General features: G+C 38.9%; 1 protein-coding gene across 1 annotated transcript; it reads right to left on the reverse strand.

Annotated features, from left to right (window-relative positions):
• YWHAZ (tyrosine 3-monooxygenase/tryptophan 5-monooxygenase activation protein zeta) lies at nt 1–23,984 on the reverse strand. Its single transcript, XM_039328867.1, has 6 exons — nt 23,768–23,984; nt 21,143–21,446; nt 8,604–8,727; nt 1,487–1,650; nt 1,307–1,402; nt 1–1,051 (listed from the first exon to the last, which is right to left on the reverse strand). Exons 2-6 carry the CDS (start codon nt 21,434–21,436, stop codon nt 992–994), a joined length of 738 nt encoding a protein of 245 aa, XP_039184801.1. The 5' UTR covers nt 21,437–21,446; nt 23,768–23,984; the 3' UTR covers nt 1–991.

The raw sequence follows: 23,984 nt of genomic DNA on the forward strand, positions 1-23,984 counted from the left end.
TTGAAAAGTCCATTCATAAAACTTTTATTCCACTTACATCAACTTAATACACATGTTCTTAACAGTTATGTTTAGATTGTTCATGAAAATTTTCAGGAGACATTAAACAAAGCTAGCCATCATCTCAAGTTATTTCCCTGTTAACTATTTTTACAGCACATGCATGTTAGGCAAAGTATCAAAAAAAATCACAAAAGCAAAACCCTAAAAAAGTTAAATACATGGGTTTGTTTTACTGCTGTGCTCGATATACAGTGTAATTATGGATATCAAGCATTTCATTTTTTACTGCATCTTTACTTGTACATTTGTTCTTAGGTTGCCTAAACCATTTAAATACAAATAAATTGTGTAGCAAAAATAATGAAAGCAACAGCAGGTAACTTTACAAGTAATGGAATGTGAACCGTTTCTGCCCTTCTCTAGAGAAAGTTCATTTGGTTAGCAAGCCACTTTAAGGAACATCTTTCAGCTTTAATCGAAGATGTATTCTTGGATTGTAGATTCCACAGATTCACATGATTGACATGTAATATCCATGGGACATAAATTTTTCTTTGCTGTGCGTTCCAACGTTGAAGTACCCACATTCACTACACCTATGTGGTTGCAACCATCATCCCTTTTTTAAACCACTGTGACAGACCAATATGCAAGCAGTTTTTCATTGCTCAACATAGGAAGTTGTTTAACATTGGCTTTTGTGGGAAGCCACAAAGTACCAAGAGTACTATGCCAAACATGTAAAACTTTTATAAAAATTCCACATCCCTATATTGGCCACCTTGGATGAAACAAAAGTTCCCCAAATGTTAACTGGCTCTATTCCCCTAATATTAAACATAAACCACATGGGAAATATAGAAATCCAAATAGAAGTAACATAAACCTGTCATAAATCGTAAACAAAAACTATTTGTGGGACAGCATGGATGACAAATGGTCTACTGTGTAAATTTTTGAATGAGGCAGACAAAAATTGGAAGGCTGGTTAATTCTCCCCTCCTTCTCCTGCTTCAGCTTCATCTCCTTGGGTATCTGATGTCCACAACTGTTTAAAAAAAAATGCAGACATGTGTTACTGTTTAACATTTTAGTGGTACAAAGTGTTCAGCAGGATTATCTCCTAGAAAGCTATGCTTTAAGAAAAGAGACTCAAGAGTTAAAATAACTAAGTAAAATAAATCCATACGACAAATTTTTACCAATTAGACTCCAGTTTTTATTAACAATGCCTATTTGATAACTTAGCATTAATCTCTTTATTCTTACTTGTATAAAGTATTTAAAATGCCCAAATACTTACTGTCAAATTGTCTCTCAGTAACTGCATTATTAGTGTGCTGTCTTTATATGACTCTTCACTTAGCGTATCAAGTTCAGCAATGGCTTCATCAAAAGCCTATGGTTAAAAAAAAGTACATTTGTACATGCAAAACCTGTTTAAAATATTAAATGCAATGTAATAATTAGATTATCAACTCACAGTCTTCGCAAGGGAACAAGCTTTTTCCGGTGAATTCAGGATCTCATAATAGAACACAGAGAAATTTAAAGCCAGTCCTAATCTAATAGGATGTGTTGGTTGCATCTCTTTTTTGCTGATTTCAAAAGCTTCTTGGTATGCTTGTTGTGACTGCTCCACTATCCCTGAAAAAACAGAGTAAACATCACACTAGCAATTTTATTTGGAGTTCAAAAGTAAAAGCATCGATTAAATTTATTCATCACATACACATAAAAGATAGTTTAGTTTCAGAAAGTGATTCTTTTTAAAATATATGCAATATTTACAGAAGTATGCTACTTCTTGCAATTTTTATATTGTTAAATTTATGAAATATACCTACATTTTCAGATTAAAATCTTAAAAAGAACCCGAAAAATATGACTTTCACAAGTTTGTTACTTCTATAGTTTTTGTGTCTGCCAGAAAAAGCTACCAGCTATTCAATTATCTGAAAATACTGTCAAAAATAATAGTATTTAGGCTAAAGAATACCAAGAATCTTGCTCTACTTATTTCTTGCTTATATTAAGGTGGTTCTTACCATCACAGCAATAGTACTTTTCCAATAGTACTTTTCAAGTGATATATTACATCTAAATATAGAAATCTTGGTTCCATTGGTTCTAGAAAATATGGTAATTTTAAAACGGAATTTAATTTTAAAACAACACACACACAAAAAAAAGTCCAAGTTTCAAAAAGGGTAAAACTGGTCAGCAAATAGTTTAATTATTTAATTTTGCTTACTGGCCTGTTTATGCTTGGGCAGTCTTTTGAAATCCAAGGTCAGGCACCTGGGTGGAATACATCACATCATATGTGGGTAGAGGGCTAGAAGAGCCTTTTAAAAATTGTAATATTTTGAGATCAAACAATTTTTGTTTTATATTTTTATCCTGCCTTTCCCCCAATATATAACTCAACTTGGTGAACATACCCAATAATCCTTCCTCCTCCAATTTTTCCCCACAACATCACTGTGAGGGGCTGAGGAAGAGTGACTGGCTCAAAGCCACCCAGCTGGCTTTCATGCTTAAAGTGGGACTATTACCTTCATCTGTTTCTCTCTTCAAAATATAAATGATGCTGAAACTTTATGCAATCCTAATCAGTGGGGAAAAGGGCTACCAAGGGCAAAGGAGTTGCTTGCAGCTCTGAACTACCTGCTGCAAGTCCTGGGCCAAGAATTAAGGAGTTTTGTGATAAGATTTAAGTCTTGCCCTTTTAATACAGCAACATTTATTAGATAAAAATTGTTCCAGTGCAGAAGAGGCAGATGCTATAGAGGCTAATTATACTAATTTTAAAAAATGACCTTGTGGCACAACCAGTATGGAATGATGGAATGAATGATCTAGATCAGAACATCTATTTTTAAAACAATGACAGGAACAACTTACTTCAGCCTTCCTGAGCTTGATTTGATGCCCTTCAGACTGTTGGATTACAATTCCCAGCCAGCAAAAAAATACAACAATAAAGGCCTTGTTCTAAATAGGCAGCAAATGATTAAGAACTATATTTTATGCTGGCAAATTCTGATAGTCAAATGTATGTAGTATATTTGGGATAACTATCTTACTAATACCCAGAATGAATAGTTTGCTACTCACAACAAGGAGCAACTATATTTTCATTTTATTATTGTGTCAAGTTGCACCCAAAGAAAAATTGCCTTGTATTCTATAACCCGAGAGCGGAGTAGAAGAGGGCCTTTTCCTGAATAGTAGATAGATAGGCATCATGGACTTTAGGGCTTAGTCGTATTTATACAGAAATGAGTACTTGATCATACAATCAGATCCTAAATATTTAAAACTGAAAAAAAAAAACAACCATTTGAATTATGTTCAAGACACCATATGATTCCACCACAGTACTGTTAACTGGCACATTTTGCAGAAACTGAAATTTCATGAGTCTCCAAACCTGTTGTAACCGATTGCCCAAGTTAACATTTGTTAATTTTCCATCTCCAGAAACAAAAGAAACTGGTAGGAAGGAATTCAAATGGTCTTAATTCTTTCCACGCTTACTGTGCAACTTGAGGAAACCACGTATTATCTTCACATTCTTTGTTACTCAATATCCTGTGTGAGGGGTACAGTTTTACCTGTGCTATTAATCTAAATACTCCTTAATGAAGTGAGAACATCAAATCAGGTAGTTCTCAACTTACAACCACAGATGGGACTGGAATTTCGGTCATTGAGCAAAGCATTCACTAAGCAAGATACCACACGATTGCTTTGATCAATATTGCAATCCCAATTCTCCCAGCTGTGTTTGTTAAGTGGAAGGAGTGAAAAAGCTGTGTGTTGAGGGCAGGCAGCTCCCCTCTATGCAGTGGAGAAACAAGGTGGGGATTGTGAAGATCCCCACTTCATCTTTCTAGCCCGGTATACAAGTTCCTCTTCTCTCCATTTGGAAGGGAACTCATGCACTGGGCTGGAAAGACGAGTGGGAATCACAGAGATACAAGCTTCATTTCTGTAGCCTGATGAAGATTCCCCCCCAAAACCCCCCCATGCAGAGGGAAAATCCTTTGGCAAGCAGTAGCGTGCAGCCTTCTTTGCCAGGTTCCTCATTGACTTTCTGGGGAAGCTGGCAGAGAAGATTACAAATGACAATCACATGATCACAGCGAATTTAGCAACCAGATATAAGCGTGAATAGGCCTGCTAAGCACTCAGATCACGATCACTTGATCGCAGGAGGGGGGGGGGGGAACCACAATATTTTATGAAGTTCCAGAAATACTTTATGGACCACAAAGCACCTTTTCCAAGCTGTCATAACTTTGAACGGTCATTAAGTGACTAGTCGTAAGTCAAGAACTACCTGTAATGTTTTGATACATTCACCATCAGCACTTGGATCCTTATAGGTAGATTTTCAACAGGAAAACCACTTTCTTGCCCATTATGCATGTGTGGAGTACAATGTGTGTGTAATTGGGCTGGGGCTTCTCTAGGACATAGGAGCCATCTGCTATACGGTTCCTAGCATTTTTGTAAACACAGGAGCAGTTACTTCCTTTCTGGATAGCCACAGAAACATGAAGCATCAGAAATTCTGGTCAGTTCTATCAGAAGTATTATTTTAAAATAAACATGCTTTGTTTCAAGGTGCACTCCTCAGCCCAGATAACAAACAAACAAAAGTTAAGTTGAGGTTACAGTGACTCGTTACTTTGTGGCAACCTTTTTGATAGTGTCCTCAACATTCTACATGTGGTCACTGGTCCAGAAGAATTAGAGACCTCTGCTCTCTATATGCAAATCTCATATAGAGCCCCCCAGTACTGCTTACATACCACTCTTACTTGGGCTTGCCTTCTTTTGCATCTACAAGATCCTGCAGTCTAGTCATGCAACAAGATCGGCTACATTCATCACACCATATCACCATTACCTTGCCATTTGTCCAATGATGCAATTCAGTAAAAGCTGGTGATTTGGCCAGTATTTGTACTAAGGAGATTTATCTCCCTATGCTATTATTCACGCTATCAATATTTAGGACACAACTGGAAGGTATTACAGAGATACTAATAAGAGTGACACAGCAGGCTCCAATAGCCATTAATTCTTTTTGCTCTTTTCTTCCGTAATCTGAAAAAGAAATCTTAATAAAAACTTTGCTTTCTGAAAGCTGTATTTCCATCCCTCAGGAACAGATTTTGGTCTCTCTTCCCATTAGCTCTGAGGCAATTATCTCAGGAAGCTCTAATTGCCTATGTATTTATCAATAAATAATACTCATTTGCACAATTATTTGGTTCACTTTTTTACAAAAGATTTAGTGAACATACATTAGATGATGCTGTGCATACACTGAAATCTAATCATATGATATAACCTAAATAACTATGTCTGGTCTTCAAGGTTTCATCCATCCCAGTATCTCTACGTTCACGTGATCATTATTGGGGGTGCTTGGCAACTGGCCAACACTTATGATAGCTGCAGTATCATGCAGTCATGTGACTGCCATTTGCAACATTCCCTGCTGGCTTTCCACAAGAAAATCAATGAGGAAGGTGGCAGGGAAGGTCACAAATCACTCCCATCCATTTTTCTTAAGGAACCCAGCTATGGAGCATGAGACCCCTTGTGCACACTCTTACACTTCACAGGAGCCACTCCCTGCTGGCCACGCTTGTGCCATGGCAGCTACTGCCCATCAAACCATCAACCTGCTTGAAAGTTGCCCACGATTTGTAACTTTGTGGTGGATGTCCCACTGGTAGAAGTCACAGTCACACGAGCTCCTTGCCTAACAGTGGCAATGGGACTGCCGGTATTGTTGTTGCTAAGTGATGTAGCCACATGATGTTGTGCTTTATGGCCACATTGCTTAGCCTTGTACATTCCGGTTCCAGTTACTGTACTTAAGCAAGGACTATGGCCATTCATTTAACAATGGTTCAAAATTACAATGGCTTTGGAAAATGTCACTTATGACCTGTATTTGCTCAGGTTTGTTGCATGCCAAGGGGGATGCTGCAATTGTTGTAAGTGTGAAGAGCGGCCATAAGTCACTTTTCTTCAGTGGTGCTGTAACGTCAAAAAGTGACTAAATGAATGGCTGTAAGTCAAGGACTACCTGTAAAGTTTTCTGACAGAATAGCCATTAAATATCCCAAATCAATGTTTAAAGTTGTGAAGAGACATAACATATACAGATGCACATGTATATGATATTAGTAGATATATTATAGTAATTTAGCAATTGAACTAACTGTAGAATCATTTGACCAGAAAGGATGGTTTAAAATTTAGGTAATTATTTCTTGTGACAAGAGCAGAATCAGATTGTCTATAATTTTTGTCTGTCCTTCTGAGATAGAGATATACATGTAGTTACATACAGATACACACTCCATCATGTCTAATTGGCAGTACATGAAGTCAATAATAGTTTGCAGTGGCAGGAACTAGGAAATAAAAAGTTTTTATTGCACAGTATGAACAGAAGATGAAAGCAGGGGTGGTATTTATAGATTTGTGCCCTGCCTCCCTTAAAAATCCATTTTTTTTCTAAACATCCATAGGTCTACAAGATATAAGGGAGAAAGAATGCTATGAATCACCAATAATTTGCCTAGTTTATGATGTAGATAATCCTATTTCCAAATTCCAGCTTAAACTAGCAGCTTCTTCTTAGCCTTTTGTTCAAAAAGATGAGCAAAAAGAGACAAATCTTTGGGGAGGCTTTGCTTATGCATTTTGTATTTATTAAGAATATGTAAAATGGAGAAATTCATTTCCTGGAACCAGAATGGGTTAATCCAAACATATGGGGGTGATTCATAACGTGTGTGTGTGTGTGTGTGTGTGTGTGTGTGTGTGTGTGTGTGTGTAGGAACAGGAAGTAACTTATAGTATTCTGGACAGTCTGACTACGCAAAATAATATTTAAATGCATGGACCATTCCAGAATGCTTGGATTGGCCTGTTGTGCAGAAGAAATGGAACATCCCGGGGGGGGGGGGGGAGAGGAGGGAATAATGTCCCAAAAACAAATAGAACAATGTTTCTTAGGACTGTGCAACACTTTGTATTTGAAGGCAAAAAGAGTTAACTTCCACTGTTTAAACCAAACATATCTTCTCTCGTAGGATAGCCATATCATTCTGGAAAAAGGAATATTTTGTTTAAGGAATATCATGTAATTAGTAAAAGTATGCCCCCAAACATTTGGAAACCTTTTGAGCTTTAAATCCAAATAATTATATTTGGTAATGTTTTCAGAATTAATGATCACAATGAAGATACCACCTTGTACTTGATTTTAAGCAAAAATAATACCATCAGTGGCTAAGCAAGACTATTAAACACCCTGGAGTAGAGCTTTGAAAAAGTATTGATTTTCCAGATCTGAACGTCTGACATATCCCTTTTCTTCTCTTTTCAGAAATACTACTGAAGAGATGGATGTCCCATTTTCAGTCCCCCTTAAAATTGCTCAGTAATGCACTTTAGTTTCAGCTCTATTTGCAAAACAAATCCCTCTTTTCAACATTTTCTTCTACATTTATAGCTTTAATTTTCATTTAGAAGAAGAAATGGTCTTGACAGTATATTTCTGCCAAATATCTTCCAACTCCTATCACTTCACCCCAATTTCAAGCAACTATAAGGTCAGAAAATTTTGCCTTCTCAAGTAATTGAAGAGGAAAGCAGAAAAGAATTTTGTATCTCTATTTTAATCTCAGAATCTTTTCTTTGTTCACCAGCTCTATTTACAACTGGCTTCTATCACAATGTCTCTGAACTGACTCAGTTTTCTCTGGCTTCCGTCTGTCATTTCTCCCCTCCCCTTTCTGATCATTAAGTTTTCATTCTTCCCTTATCTTGCTATCCCACCACTTCAAAAATTCTGGATTAGAAATCAGCCACATTTTCTCACTGACAAAATTGTCCTGATCACGTTTGACTGATCTTCTCAAGTTCTCAGTGAACACATCTCAAGTCAAAAGAAACAATCCAGACTTGTAGCCATTCCAGCTTAATCTACATTCATGCCTGACATCTGAATTTCAGATATAATCAGCAGCTGCCATAATTTTAATAAGGTATTGATAACTTTTTAAAAAAATTAAATGGTATCCATTTTCATTCAGGTGCCAAAGTCCTGCTATTATATCATTTTATGAAATGTACCTTAAAGAACACATACTGGAAAACAATATATATCTTTTGTTCATGTATAAACATAATTCAGTTAGAGAGGAGGACTATGAGAGAGGACTATGAAGATGTTGCCTAAATATATAGCCTTGCAACAATTAACTGTATGTATTCATATATCAACAAGAACATGTTTATATCTTTATCTTTGAAGCAACTGGTAACCCTCACTTACATGTGCTGGGAATTGTATTCCAATATGTCTCCAGGAAACCAGTTTGGGGAATAATACCATAAAGCAACATTCCATTGCTGCAAAATTCAGGTATATGTTGCCATTGCTGAAAATATTTAAAATATTTCCTTTACTGACTTATATCAACAGCCTCACCCACAGCTATTATTCTATTAAAGATGAATCTGTGAAAATGCAATGTAAAAAATATAACACACTGTACCTTTCTTGTCATCACCAGCAGCAACCTCAGCCAAGTAACGGTAGTAGTCTCCTTTCATTTTCAAATAGAAAACTTTGCTTTCTGCTTGGGAAGCATTAGGAATCAAAAACTTTTCCAACAGAGACTGCAATTAAGTTTCAAAAAAGAGAAGGGTTTACATATAGAGAACTTTTAATGTTATCAGCTATTAAAAATGGCTAAACTCTGCAATTAAGAAAAAAAAGGGTTTACAGAGAACTTTTAATACGTTATCAGCTATTAAAATGGCTAAACTCTTATAAAAAGTTTTTTTATTAGTGCTACATAATGTTAGAAATAAACTTAAAATGTCTAGTCTTCTTAAAATTAGCTCATCTGAATATGCATACTGATATTTAGCATATGTGGCTTCAAATAAAATAGAATCAAATTCATTTGGTTCCATTTGCTTTTGAAAGTTATAGAAAGTAAATAGTAACTAGAAGATTCAATAGCTCTATGTCTGTAGCATCTCACTGTTCTAATAAGGCATAAAGTGACTGACTGATGTCTATACAAAGCATTTAAGTGTTGCTAGTCTTTCAGCAATAAAGATATCTTCAAAATGAATAACTACTTTTATAACTTTTAAAACACCCAAATAACCCAGTTAGTACTCTTATTTTAGAAACTTTATATGCAAGCATTAATTCAGAGGTTTCAGTATAGCTTATAATATTGTAAAATAAAATGCAAAAAGCTGCATGTACGCGTGTATTGTTTGCATACGTCATTCTGTGTTTCCCACCTTGAGTAACTTATGAAATAACCATGAAATAAAAAAATCAAATAAACAAACAAGCAACCCTCTTACTGATTCCACTAGCAAAAGAAACTATATGAAAATGAACCTGCTCAGTTTTTCTAATAATGACTTCAACCTAAGGCTAATGCTCAATTCAACTAGAGAAGCAGATCTAAACTTGCAATTTGGTCTGCTTATATGACCAAGTTATTTAACTATTACCTCATATACAGATATTCTAGCAGAAAAACAGCTCCCACATGGCCACTATAAGGTTATGTATCAATAAATTAAGATTAAAAAATACAATAGTAACAAATATATTGATGAAAAATTTCCCAATTTAACAGTTATTACAACTCCATGTCATAATAATAGACCAACTATTTCTGCCTTATTTTTACATGTAAGTCAAGGTTGTGAACATACCCAACACAACTTACTATTTTTCCCACAACAATAGAGGGAAGTGGGTTGGGCTGAAAAAGAGAGAGTGATTGGCTACATCACCCAGCTGGTTTTCATGACTAAGGTGGGACTTAAATTCACAGTCCTTCATTTTCTAGCTTGGTGCCTTAACTACTAGACCAAACTGGATCAAATCAACATATACCAAAACTATTATATATAGATTTTCCCTTAAACAATAATAAACAAGCTACTATGCATTCCTCTAGATGTTTAGCATTAAAACAGAAGAAATTTTACATTAATCCTGGTCAGCAACAAAGTAATGAATTAAAAAAAACATGTTTCAATACTAATGACAGAATACTGTACTTCCAAAAGAATGTCACTGAAGTACAGGTTGTAAAAATTAGGATATAATTAAATATAATTTTAATTGATATACTGGATATCCAGCAAAACTGGGAAGTTACTCTTAGTAGCTGTTGCAAAAGGTTCCAAACAGTTTGCAGGGTATACGCACAAAAATATTGCAACAGAAGGAGCCTCAGTGAAGATTTTATCCAAATTGTGCTAGCAAATCAGAAAAATGATATAATGATCAAGAGATAGGAAGAGGTCAATCTGCATTTCAATACAAAAAAAAGACTTAATATAATGTGAACTATTGCACAATATACTTAGTATTACATGCTAGCCAAATAATGCTTAGGATCATCCATTAAAGTTCAGAACCTAGAGTGGAAAAAGAAATGCCAGATGTTCAAGTCGGCGTTAGCAAAAGCCAAGGAACACAACGCATTATTGCTGATGTACACTGGATAATTGAGAAAAGCAAAGAATACAAAAAATTGTATTGTCACTGCGCTTTATTTATTATAGAAAAATATTTGATTCTGTGAAGTATATCAAGCTGCAGAACATGCTCAGAAAAATGGGAATCCCAGAATATCCTATTGTTCTCTTTTGAAATCTAGCTGGAACATGGAGAAATAGGATGACTCCAGGTTGTTGAAGGATATATATTAAGGGAAGGTAGTTTGGAAGATGTTGAATTAGTTTTTAAACTGGAGGAAGAAACATCAACAACTTGACTATACAGATGATATTTCTCTTGATAGCTGAAAATGCAAAGGATCTGCAAACTCTAGTAAGAAAAATCAAGTAATACAATTAAAAACATGGGGCTAAAATTAAATACGAAGACCAAATAATAACATCAGGTATACCAACCCTCAGAATTGACAATAAAGATACTGAAGTGGTGGATAGCTTCTGCCTTTCAGGATCAACCATAAACAGTAAAACAAAACAAAATGAACAACAAAAAAACCCAAACAAAAAGTACACTTGGTAGAGCAGCAATGAAGGCCTTGGAAAAGATATTTAGCTGCCATGATGGGTCTACTTGGAAATAGCAGATTAATGTAAGCAAAGGTACACTTTGTGACACTTTGAGGAAGCAGAAATTGAACTTTGAACAAGCAAAGTAGGAAGAATATTGATGTTTATGAACTTTGTATTGGGAAAGACTTCTGAAAATACTGTGACCAGCCAAGAAAATAAAACAAATGGATGTTTTAACAAATCATACCAAAGTTCTCATTCAAGCCACAAATGAATAAACTCAAATTTTCCTACTTTGGACAAAGTATGTGAAGACTTAGCTCCCTGAAAAGATTCTAATGCTGGGAAAGGTGAAAGGAAAAAGAAAGATTGACTAGGAAGGAGCAAGATAGATACAATTAGCTACCATTGAAAGACCAGGTTAGGAACAGATTGTTATGGGTAAACAGAGTCAACAATAATCTGATGGCACATATCAACAGTTACTTTAAAAAGTAAACAGAAATTGAACTCCACATGAGATCATTTTGGCACCTTATTTCAAAATAATAAGTTGGAAAAAAGCAACTAGACCTTTATACAGTAAATAAAAATTCTGGAAGGTGCAAATTTAAAGATAAATGACCAGAAATTTCATACCAAGAATAAGACTGGTAAAGAACAGCTGTTGCTTTCTATTCATCTTCTGAACAAAAATGAAGACGCTAGCAGGGAAGAGAAATCTCCAATCTGCAATCATCTTGCAGCCCTAATAGGCTAGCAATTTTTTTTAAAAGCCCAATAATTTTAATATTTAAGAGAAGAACATTATTCAAGAAGTCAAACTGACTAGCATTTCTTAGAGGAGAGAGAATAATTTGAAAGCAATCTCACATTTTGTTTTATAAAGACTGAATTTAATAGGACATTAATTCTATTAATACGTTTAAGCTGAAGCTTTATAATATATCATCTGACCCCAAATGAAAAAAAGCTTTATTCAGCAGCTTGACATTATTAAGGAGTCAGTTCTGCTTGTATCAGTTTTTAAAAAGGAAGCATGTGTGAAAGAAGTGTTATTAGAATCTGGTCTATGTATCTGAAAGAGAAGAAACAGGTAGCATGGATATTGATAGAACTAAGCTGAAAGAAAGGGAATATGTTCAGCTTTTTTCTGGATACCAAGTTCTGCCGCCTGTATTTGTAAAAGCAATTCTATGCACTTTCTAGCTGCAGATCAAAACCCATGAAATTGTAATGGATATTGATCAACTCATACATAAACACATCAGCACTATTAGTGAACAGCACTTCTTGCAGTTTGATGCCATTGTAAAAAAAAAATACTTGTGCTTTGAAGAGAGGCCACTTTCTTACAAATAAAGTGAAAGATAGGGAAAGGATGTAATTCACAATTGCAAATAAGCCATGAAATTTGTGCCTAAAGTTCAAGAATCTTCTCTTTACTATTCTCTTTGATGTTGGCAACATTAACATGTTTCAGAATCTTATATTTTCTAATGCCAACATACTATATTTTCATGCAGTGAAGAATTTCTTTCCTATTGCTATATGCTTATTAATATGCTTTTCTCTCAATAATTCTGTTTCAACACCTTTCCCAAAAGTTGGCACACAGTAATATTACTTTACAAATCAACTATCATATAGGCACTATAGCTACACAGATAAATCATGAAATGGCACATTATCAGCAGCTAATAGGTTGGTTGTCCTGCCCAAACTATGTCCAAACTCCTGGCATGTTGAAAATTCTTGAACAATTAAGAATATATTCTCGATGATAGTGTACCGCTTTTTTACTTTTAGCACCTTACAATATATAGTGTTATAACTGGTACAAGCTGGCAGCTTTGTCCATGTATTCATCAAACCCCAAAATGCAACAACTCTGGCTGAAATGTTTGCTGTCACCATTCATGTTTCCCCCCTTGAAATCTCACTATTTTCTCAAAAACCAATCCAAGCCATAGAAGGCAGAATATGTAGGCAAAGATGCATAGTAATTCAGAACCACACATAGTATCTAGAAATGTCTATGGTTACAATATTGATATAGTTTCTTGTTTATATAAATCAGAAACAAAAAGCATATGTAACATAAATTAGATAATTCAGTTTTAAATACAATTATATCAAATAATTTAGTATGTGTGATATATTATATATAGTTTGACATTTGAGATTTTATTCAGAACGGAGTTCCTATCACTATTAAGTTGACCCATTATATAATTATATTGCAAGTTTAGATTCCCCCCCCCCCGACAAATAAATTGCAGATGGCAAAAAACTTTGTTCCAATAAATTAACCTTCTATTTAAGATTCTTTGCTGGCCTATTATGATGAAGAAACCAATTTTTAGTATTCAGTTTCTCATATGCAGATGTTGATAATGAGCATTAAAATCAACTGGGATTTCAGTAATTATACTAATGATGAATTGCACTATTAATGTTCTACTTCCCTTCTGATGAAATATTTCACTTGACCCAAACAATTGTGACTCACTAAGAGGAATGCAGCCATAAAAGTGAACAGTTTCCCCTCCCACCCAATACTGGTCTTTCTAACTCAGCAGTTCTCAACCTATGGGTCGCAACCCTTTTGGGGGTCGAACGACGCTGTCACAGGGGTCACCTAACACCATCGGAAAACACATATTTCCGATGGTCTTAGAAACCAAGACACCGCTCTTCTATCCGGCCACCACCACCCTCCTCTTCCGCCAGCACCTGCTCCTGCCGCCGCAGCGCCATCCTGCGGCGGCCATGCTGACTCCCAGCTGCTGGCCGAGAGCTGGGCTGACTCCCAGCTGATTCCCAGGAGCCGGGCAGACAAGCGGAGGCTGGGCCGACTCCGAGCTGATGTGCGCACACCGGGCCGACTCTCAGCTGGCTGTCGGGAGCCGGGCAGTGTGTAGTGGCCCCGCCGGTTCCCCAATGACGTCTGGACGCTGACCTAACTCCCAGCTGACAGTTGGGAGTTGGGCGGTGCTCATGGAGGGCCATGTGGATGTTGGCCGGCTGCTGGCTGCGTCCTCCCCGTCTCCCGGCAAGCCCAGGGGCTTGACATGCGCCCCTGACGCCACCCCGGGTTGGCTCAGCTGTGTGGGCGGCTGGTCCAAGCTGGGTCTGGGCCACTCCGTTGCCGCCACCACTGCAGGCTAAGCTGAGCTGCAGCGCCGAGCCGGTCCCCACCCCTCCTGGTTGCCTGGCTGCACTCTGCCCCCGGCCACCCTCTGCACCACGCTGGAGCTTCCCCCACGCTGCCCGGCTCGCCTCCCTCAACGTCGGAGGATGCCTCGGCCCTCTGGCACCCAGCGCGGCCCTGGGGTTGGCGGACAGGAGCGACTCCTTCCCAGCTTGCCGGGCTCCGGGCCTCGCAAGCGGCCAGGCGGCGGGGAAGAGGGCGATGCCCGCATCTGTGTCGGAGGCCAGTCGGACGGGCCAGGAGGGGAGAAGCGGCGCCTTTCGAGCGGGAGCTGGCGCTCCGGCTGCACCCTTCTTGCGTATGATGAGTCGGGGAAGGGTCGTGGCAGTGAAGAGCTGCGCGGCGTGGAAAGGGGCTGCCACGATCCTGCCGCTGCAATGGCGCTCAGGAGGCTGGAGGGGAGGGCAGGTCCCGGGGGGGGCGGCTGGGAGAGGGCAAGAGGCTCCAGACTACCATCCCCAGCAGCCCTAAAAAGCACTGTGGAAGAGTGGGGAATGCTGGGAGTTGCAGTTCATCACCATCTGGGAAAACATGACTCTCCAAAGATCAATCCTTCCTTCCTTCCTTCCTTCCCCCTTCAATCTCCTTCCTTCTCCATCGCCTTCATTTCCCCTTCAATCTTCCTTCCTTCCATCTCCATCCCTTCCCCTTCAATCTCTTTCCCCTTCCTTCCTTCCTTCCTTCCCCCTTCAATCTCCTTCCTTTTCCATCTCCTTCCTTTCCCCTTTAATCTTCCTTCCTTCTTTCCCCTTTCCTCCCTCCCAACATTTTTGAGGAAGGAAGAGTAAGCTTCTCCAGTGAGCATTGCTATATTGTTTTTGTGATTAATCACTATGCTTTAATTATGTTTAATTCGTAACAATGAAAATACACCCTGCATATCAGATATTTACATTGCGATTCAAAACAGTAGCAAAATTAGAGTTATGAAGTAGCAACTTCAATAATTTTATGGTTGGGGGGCGGTCACCATAACATGAGGAACTGTATTAAAGGGTTGCGGCATTAGGAAGGTTGAGAACCACTGTTCTAACTACATCAAGTCAACTGTAATCTTTATATTATTTAGATCAGGGCTTTTCAACCTTTTCACCCATTGTGCCACTTTTAGGATATGGCAACATCCGAGTACCACCAGTCACCTAGCAAGGTGTCAAAAACGTGATGACCAAAAACAAAAAAAGTGATAAAGTATAGGTAGTCCTCGACTTACAACATTTTGCTTAGGGACTGTTTGAAGTTACAATGGTACTGAAAAAAGTGCCCCCCCAAAGCACAGCCGAGCAAGACACCTGCCTGCTCGCCCAGCCGCGCTCTTTCTCCTGTCAGAGGTTTTCATTGTTGTGAGCATTTCTGTTGAGGATTTGCAGCGGGGGTGAGGTAGCGGGGTATTTGGTTTTTATTCCCCCCCATCTGCTGGGTAGTTGCAGCAGGTTTTAGTCATTTCATATGACCCTGGGACACTTCATAGTAAATCACAAGATCCTGGAGATGCTGCAACATTCCAGCTGATCAGTGCTTCTTCTGGGCAGAAGTGCCAGGATCAGTGCTGCTTTCCAGCTGATTGGTGCTTCTTCAGGGCTCAGCAGAAGCACCAGGACCAGCACCAAGCTCCAGCTGGACCCTGGCGCTGATCCTGGCGCTTCTGCTGAGCTGACTGCCCTGCAGCTCGTCTTCTCTTGCTCAGTCTTGTTTGGTGCTGCCACCAGTTCAGCTCATTCCCCTCCCCCGCTACCACTTTTCTAGGATGGTCGCGTACGACCTGCCAGGTGCCAATGTACCACAGGTGGTACCCATACCACTGGTCGAAAACCCCTGATTTAGATGAATTCTTCAGTTTTATTCTATTGGAATATTCTGGAGGAGTTACACCTAATCAATTAGAATTACTGATTTCTGACAGAAAATTAGAAAGACTACGTTAACTTTAGCAAAGGAAATCTTAAGTGTTCTGAAATATGTTCATTCTGACAAATACATTTGTTTTAAGAGTGTGACGTGTTGGAACTTCCTAAGCTTTAGCACTACTGATCTCCAACTCAATGAAACTGGAATGAGGAAGGAATCTCCATATGCACTTGCAGATTACTGAGGTTTTTAGACTTCTGAAATGTTTTCTTCACAGAACCAGTTCTTGAAGTCAAAACCTATCCTTCATCCTACTAATAATATACTTTTAAGGCTGTGTTTTACCTTTGGGAGGAAATTCATTCCAGTGTAAGGATCCAGTTTTTATGATGCTAAAGTTATCCTTACAATAGATCTCAACTGCCATCCTGACTTGCTGATCTTATTACAATTAAAAATATTATTTTCTAGATCATAGCAATGCCTCTCCATTGATACTACATGAAAAACGTATTTATGAATTAGCAAATACTATACAGTGATTCCATTGGAGTATTTCTTCCACCTTTCATTTATTTACACTTACTAAAAATGAAATTATCACTACATGTAATAAAAACCTGTGGCAGAAACATCCTTTTTGTTTATCAGTTAAGAATTTTTCATTTGGAATTCACTTCAAAGAAACCATGATTCAATATTATATGGATGCTGTAATGCAGACTTGTCAATCTTTGGTGCCATTATGAATAGTATGTAGAAACTATTGTTTAATAATATAAGATAATGGATTGAAAACTTAAGTAGTTGATTTGTGACAATTACTTCAGTTCATTCTGACAACCTCACAAGCTTATTTGCAACATTTTAGAATTTTTGCTCTCTGTATAAAGAAAAGAAACTAACCAATGGTAGTGTGAGCAGAGATGGTTTCATACAATTTTATCTTTTTGTTTAGATGTTATCTGATATAGTTTATTTAACAGAGCTAAGCTGTCATTTTGAAATCTGGATCTAAATGCTTGGAAAAAATGTAAATGAAGCCATTTCAATGAAATTGTCTAATAATTCCAGGTTTAAAAACAAGGTACCTCAAATTTTAACATACAGACAACGCATACAAATGCGTGCGCACGCACACACACAAACTCTCAATGATTCCAGAAGTTTCACAAGATATAAAATGGACTTTCTATTCATCTGCCAAAATATTAAAAGTGCTTTTATTTAAAAATTTCCAAAATCCACAATCAGTAACTATTAGCATTAACCACAAATGGTCAAAATTATAGCTGTTTTTATAATTTTCAGATGTTCTTCATCAAGCAATGTTAAAAAGTACATATTATAAAGGGGGAAGAGGAAAAGAAAATATAAAAGATTGACAATATCCAGCCAAAGAATTGTATGATCAGTGTTTTAAGATAAGTCTTGTTATTTATTTAACAGATGCAGGCTTTAAAATAGTAAATTTTATCAGAAATGTTTCTATATTATATTTATGATTGATTGTGCTAAAAGGCTTCAGGCTAATCCCTGGTTTCTAACCATTCCCAAAACCAAATATGCCACATGCAATTAAATATAGTCAATCAAGTCAAAACCCTTCATAGTATTGTTTAGCATTTTATAAAAATATGACCAGAAATCCATGAAATTTGCTCTGAAACCACAAACATGTCAATTACATCACTGACAAGAGAGGCGTATCATTCAGGCTTAATTATTCTCCTTTGTGCCAAGAAGTAAGTATTACAGCTATGTTGGAACTATATGGAATTATTGATTGGAAGCTAATGTACTTTGTTATACTTTTGCCTAAACTTAACCAAGGCAAAATTTGTGGTCACCAGGATCCTAACCTTCCTTTCAGCCCAGACCTATGTATTTTACTTGAACTAAGGGGCTTCCAGATAGGCAAAATGGTTAGTAAGACAAAGTCAGAAAAAGACAAACTGAGTTACAAATAACTGAGTCAATGTTGTTTTCAGGTGTCTACCAACAACTTGTGCTATATCTCTGACAGGTACTATACAGTATTTTCCAACACTAAAAAAATAAAAATAAAAACACCCTTCCTTTGTGATCCCTTAATTCGGGACAGAGTTGGGGTGAATGAATGGGGTATTTTCCAACACCATCATATTAAAATTCAGCAATCTCATGCTGTTTAGCGCTGGAATAGGGATAGTAACTCTTCTTAAGATTGAGGGTAACCTCTATTCCTGAGCTCCAATCTTAAAGGTGAGGCTAGGACTCTTCATCACAATATTAGCAAGCATAAAATATGGATTCCTAAACCCTGTAATTCTTCGCCAGTTGTTAATTGTGGGAACTGACATAAGTGTAGCACCATAGCCTGTGAGATAAAAGAGGAATCTGGAATTGTGTTCAATTCATGGATGGTGATTTTAATCTCCCTGGTTTCCATGATAGTCTCTATCTCATCATCCCTGAGAGTGATCCCATTGAAAAGAATATCCATATAAAATAAGGGATGAACCATAAAATATTTTCCCCAGCCTATTTCATATTTGCATAAGTAATTGTAAAAAAAATATAGCTTATAACCTGGGACACAAAATGGACAAAATATAGTACACAAAAGGTAATTCTATAATTTCAACTCCAGCTCACATGCCAGAATAAAGTCATTCAATTTTGAGAGAGAAAGTAAGTTTATACTTTAGGGACAATGCTAGAAGAATGGGAATTTTTCTCCACTGGGAATTTTTCTCCACTTTTCAATCCCAAAAGGGATGCTCAAGTAGAAAAGGGAAACAACTGCTCATCCTTTAGGAAGCAAAATATTAATTAACATTCCTTTTAACAAATACAAAACAAAAAATCTTGACTGGAGAGGCTTTTTTTTTAACTAAAGATCTAGAAGCTACATCCACTTCAGGTGTAAAGAGTGCAGAACAAGGACTGGATTTTTTTTTAATATATTCATGGAAATGATCTTGGTGATAAGTGGGAAAGTGGACAACAGATGGGAAAGGACAGGTCTGAATTATCACTCTAAAATTGGTCACCTGTGTGCTGTATCCGCCTCCACTTCAAGATGAAGAAATGCTACACTGCCAATGTAAAAGAAATGAAAACTTTCTTTTCAAACTCTTGATATAATAATTCTACTTAAAGAGTGCCTATTCATATAACAATAAAAATGTCCCAATTTCACATACACATAAAAATTGTTCCTCCTAGGAATAAATAAAGACCCTAAACACATAGTCATATCAACTCTCTCCTGGGTCATATTCTTTATAAAATAAGATTACAAAACGTTAGAGGCCGAGTAAATTTAATACTTTTAGCTGATGAACTACGTTCTAGGTTTACTGATGTTTGACAAAACAGGAATTTTTCAACATAGTTTACACCAATTCAAATTATCCAATTAAGCAGTTTCCTTCCCTAATTTATAACTAGAAATTCACAAGGTTTGCCATCAGTTGAAGTGTTGTAATAATCTGGGTGAACCAATTTATGACATCTGATGAAAATGGAGAATACAGCTTTATATTATAGCAGAAAAGTAATTTAAATATTCAGATTTATATAAGCTAACAGATACAAAATCATCTGCATAGCTTTAAAAGTTGTATTGCAATGAGCAGTGTTTTGAAAAAGGAAAATACCGTATTTTCCAGCGTATAAGATGACCCCCGACTTCAGAGAAGGTTTGCATGGTTAGAAAGTTGTCTTATACGCTGGAGGATACGGTATTTTCCGGCGTATAAGACGACCCTTGACTTCGGAGAAGATTTGCATGGTTTAGAAAGTCATCTTATATGCCAGAAAATACGGTATATTTTTGCTATATCTAAATAAAATATACTTGAAAATTAACTGGCTAACATGTTATTTCATATACATCAGTGGTTCTCAACCTTTCTAATGCCGTGACCCCATAATACAGTTCCCCATGTTGTGGTGACCCCCAACCACTTATACATCACTGGGTGCCAGGGGCATGGCCAAAGAAAAGGGGAAAAAAATGGCGGACAGCCTTGTTTGGCGACCCCCGTGAAATGGTCGTTCAACCCCAAATGGGGTCCCGACCCACAGGTTGAGAACCACTGATATACATTCTACCTCTCCTGTGATTATCACTCTTATTTCCTTAAGGCTTTATATGGAGAAAAGCCAAGGTAAATGAATGACCTTCAAATTAATATGCTTCAAATATGGCTTTTGGACATGCCTAAGCAATATATTAAGATGCATGTTAACTATGATAAAATCATTGATTCAATGCATTAAAGGACAATTCTTACTGAAATATGTCCAATATAATATAAACCCAATGTCAAATATTTAAACACAAAAGCTACTGGAAGAAAGAAATTGCTGGTTTATCAAAAAATAAAACTTAAAAAAGCACATATGGTATTGCTAGATTTTTTTTTTAATTCATACAATCACATTTAAAATCCAATGGTGTAGTTACAGAAAACTTGCTTGGAACTTACAGTTCAAAGTAGACTTTTAGTACTGTTGCTGCTCTTTCCCCTCTTTAAAAGTGCTCTGTAGGGATGAGTCATTGCTAACATTACATCATTTTATCTAGGGAGGGGCCTGATTTCTGTAGTGAAAATTACAACTTCTCATACAAAGCATATATCCTCTAAGTTACACAGATAATAGATAAGATTGAAATATTTTACTTTTCCAAAGTACTATGATCAAACACACTTTCCATTTACCTTTAGTCAATTGTAAATTATTTGAACACTGACATTGTCAGCAAGACTTAACATGTTATTGCAATATCTAAACAACATGCTAATTTCCAGGTATAATGTTTTAGAAAAAAGAAAATTATTCTACTGATTTTCTAAATATGGCAGTACAACAGATATGAGATTTTAAAAAACACATTAAAACATGGAGTTTGCCTAAACAATTTATCCACTCTAAAATGTTAAGAAAAAAATTAAAACAAATTCTTACCAACACATCATTACAGATGTCTCTTAATTCAGTCTCAATTTTCTCTCTGTATTCTCGAGCCATTTGCTGTTTTTTCTCAGCACCTTCTGTCTTTTGTTCAATACTTGAGACAACTCTCCAAGATGACCTTCTTGCTCCTACAACATTTTTGTAAGCGACAGAGAGAAGATTCCTCTCCTCATTGGATAATTCTGCTCCTTGCTCAGTCACAGACTTCATGCAGGCTGCCATATCATCATATCTCTCAGCCTGCTCGGCCAGTTTGGCCTTCTGCACCAGCTCGTTTTTATCCATGCTGATTTCTCTACAGAATGAAAAATTTCAAAATATTATCAAATATCTACCAAAGAAAAGTATTTGGCATTGAGTTTGTCTCTTAGCAAGGGGCATGGACAAATTGTTTAGGCTCCAATCTTGTATGCATGAAAAACACATGCAACTGAATTTGATTAGCTTTAATCCAAAATGAGTATAAGATTGCAAACTGAGTTCCTATAATTTTGTCAGAATAGGAAGAAAATAATTTGGATCTCTGCAATTTTATAAGATCTCCAAACAAGGAATGCAAAGCATTCCCTTGGAAGCTTCAGCCTTCTATCCCTAGATGATCCTGACTCTTTTTGCTATTTTGAGACAACCATTTTGGAAGTTTGCAATGTTAAGAATTTTGTTGGACAATGTCTTGTGAAAGTCAATTCTTTTTCAAATGAAACTCAAGTTATAGATAGTATCAGCTTCTTTACACTCTTACTTCCTTATACACAACTAAGAAATTTTTGATTATTTATCATTAAATTTAAAAGCATTAAATGTAACTACTATATAGCTAAACCAAACAGATTCTAAAATACATGTTAACATTAGAATACACAGCTATTACATTGGACAAAACTCAGTTCTATTTAAATATCTAGGATGAAGATGGAAGTGCTACAATCTACCCTGCTCAGGTTCGAAAAACTTTTGATTGTAATCTATCACAATTTTAGTATTTCAAAGAATGATTACTTCTGAATTTTCTTATCTATAATAAAATTTAATGCTAGAGAATTCTAAAACGGGAAAACAATATTTTACATTTAAGTGGTTCTGTGCCTCACTTGCAAGGGATGATCGCGTACTTCTGCTTTTTAAGTGAAAGGGAACAAGTTGGGGGGGGGGGGGAAGAAACGGACCAATTCCCTGTAGGGCAGACGCTGCGAACCGACTGTATAAAATGGTGCTGCTCATGTGGCCACGGGTATGTTGCTGCATTGGCACAGCTCGGAAGGAGACCGAACGGCGAGGCTACGGCGCACAAAAACGAATCCGACCGAGATGTGGGCGAGGAGGAGGAAGAGGACAAGATAAGCCAGGCCAGACTTTGGTCGCTCCTCCCTGCGCCGCAACCGCCCGCCCGGTTCTCAAGACGTGAAGCGCCTTGTCTGGGCTCTTTGTCATGGCGGATTCGTGTCAGAGCCCAGCCCACTTCTGTGCACGTTAATTCCCCCTCACCTCCGCCCCGCGCCGGGAGGGAGATGCAGCATCTCCGCCCCTGCAAACCGAAGAAAAGGGGAAGCCCAGGCGGCGCCTAACAGCGGGAGGACGAGCAGACACGCCCGCCCACCTGCCTGCCTGCCTTCCTGCCCCACTCCTTCTCTGCCCTGCGGCGCCATCCCGCCCCAAGGGGGCCTCTGGTACCGCCGCGATGAGCTGCTCCAGCCCACCACCTTCCTCCGGCGCTCCTTCTCCCCCGCCCAGAGAGGAGGCGGCAGCGGCGGCTGCTCCTTTCACGGCGGCCCCGCGGATCTTTTATGCGGCGACGAGCCGCGGATCGCACCGGTTGGATGCGCCTCTCCCCGCGGGAGGCCACACCCTAGAAGCCACCCTGCAGTCACTCCAGGCCGGGAAGGAGAAGGCCCCCGCCTTCCGAGGGAGAGATGCGGGGAGGAATAGAGAAGCCACCCGACTCCCCAACATGGCGCCCTCACAGGGCACTCCTCATTTTACGCCTTCCGCCGCCCTCATGGAGAGGTTGCTCGACACCCCCCCCCCGCCTGGCACGGGTGAATAAAGGGGAAGCCGGGCGGGCTAAGGGAAGGGAGGGGACGGGGCCGCAGCTCCTTCCCCCTGCCCGTCTCATACGAAGGCTTCCCAACGCCAACCCCCCGCCCGCTCCAACGCGATAATAACCCCAGCGCTCCGGATGCGTGGAGAAAGGGGCACCGCCCCACGGCTTCACCTGCCACCGCCTAGCTCCGGACAGAGGGGCTCCCTCCCAAAGCCGCACTACTTCCTCCCGCTCCCCACAAGGGGAGGCGCGGGAGGCTGCCCAGGCAGGTGGGGCCGGCCGCACCTGTGCGAGGGCTGAAGGAGAGAAGGCTTCCGCCGCCGCCAGAGAATGAATGGCTCTTCCCCAGCAGGCCCCTCGGACGAGTCAGTCCGGCGGAGGGCCGGTAGCCGCCGCCCTTCTGCCCCAGGAAGAACGGGGCCGGCGAGCCACCGCCTTACCCTCGTCTTCCCCTTTCCTCCCTTGCGGTCTCCTGTGCCCACTCAGCGGGTCCTGCTGCCCCACCTACGGTTCCGCAGCAAGAAAGGAGGGCGATCACAAGGCAGGTCGCCACAGAGCGTCCTGTAGGCCGTTACCTGCGAGGTTAAGGGTACCAGAGTCTCTAGGCGGGTGGACCGGCGCCGACTGTGCCTATATCGGAGCTCGCTCCGCTGCAGCCTCACTCTCGCTCTCTCAGCGCCACACACAGGGTCTCCGCCAATCACCGCGTCGCAACGCACGGGCAACACAGAGCCATGACGTCAAACGATACCATGGCAACCGCGCGCGGGCACGCGCCTGCGCCTACACTTT

This window comes from Crotalus tigris, unplaced genomic scaffold (genome assembly GCF_016545835.1).
Source record: "Crotalus tigris isolate CLP2741 ecotype Arizona unplaced genomic scaffold, ASM1654583v1 scf7180000024384.25900115:4084858, whole genome shotgun sequence".
Classification (NCBI taxonomy): domain Eukaryota; kingdom Metazoa; phylum Chordata; class Lepidosauria; order Squamata; family Viperidae; genus Crotalus; species Crotalus tigris.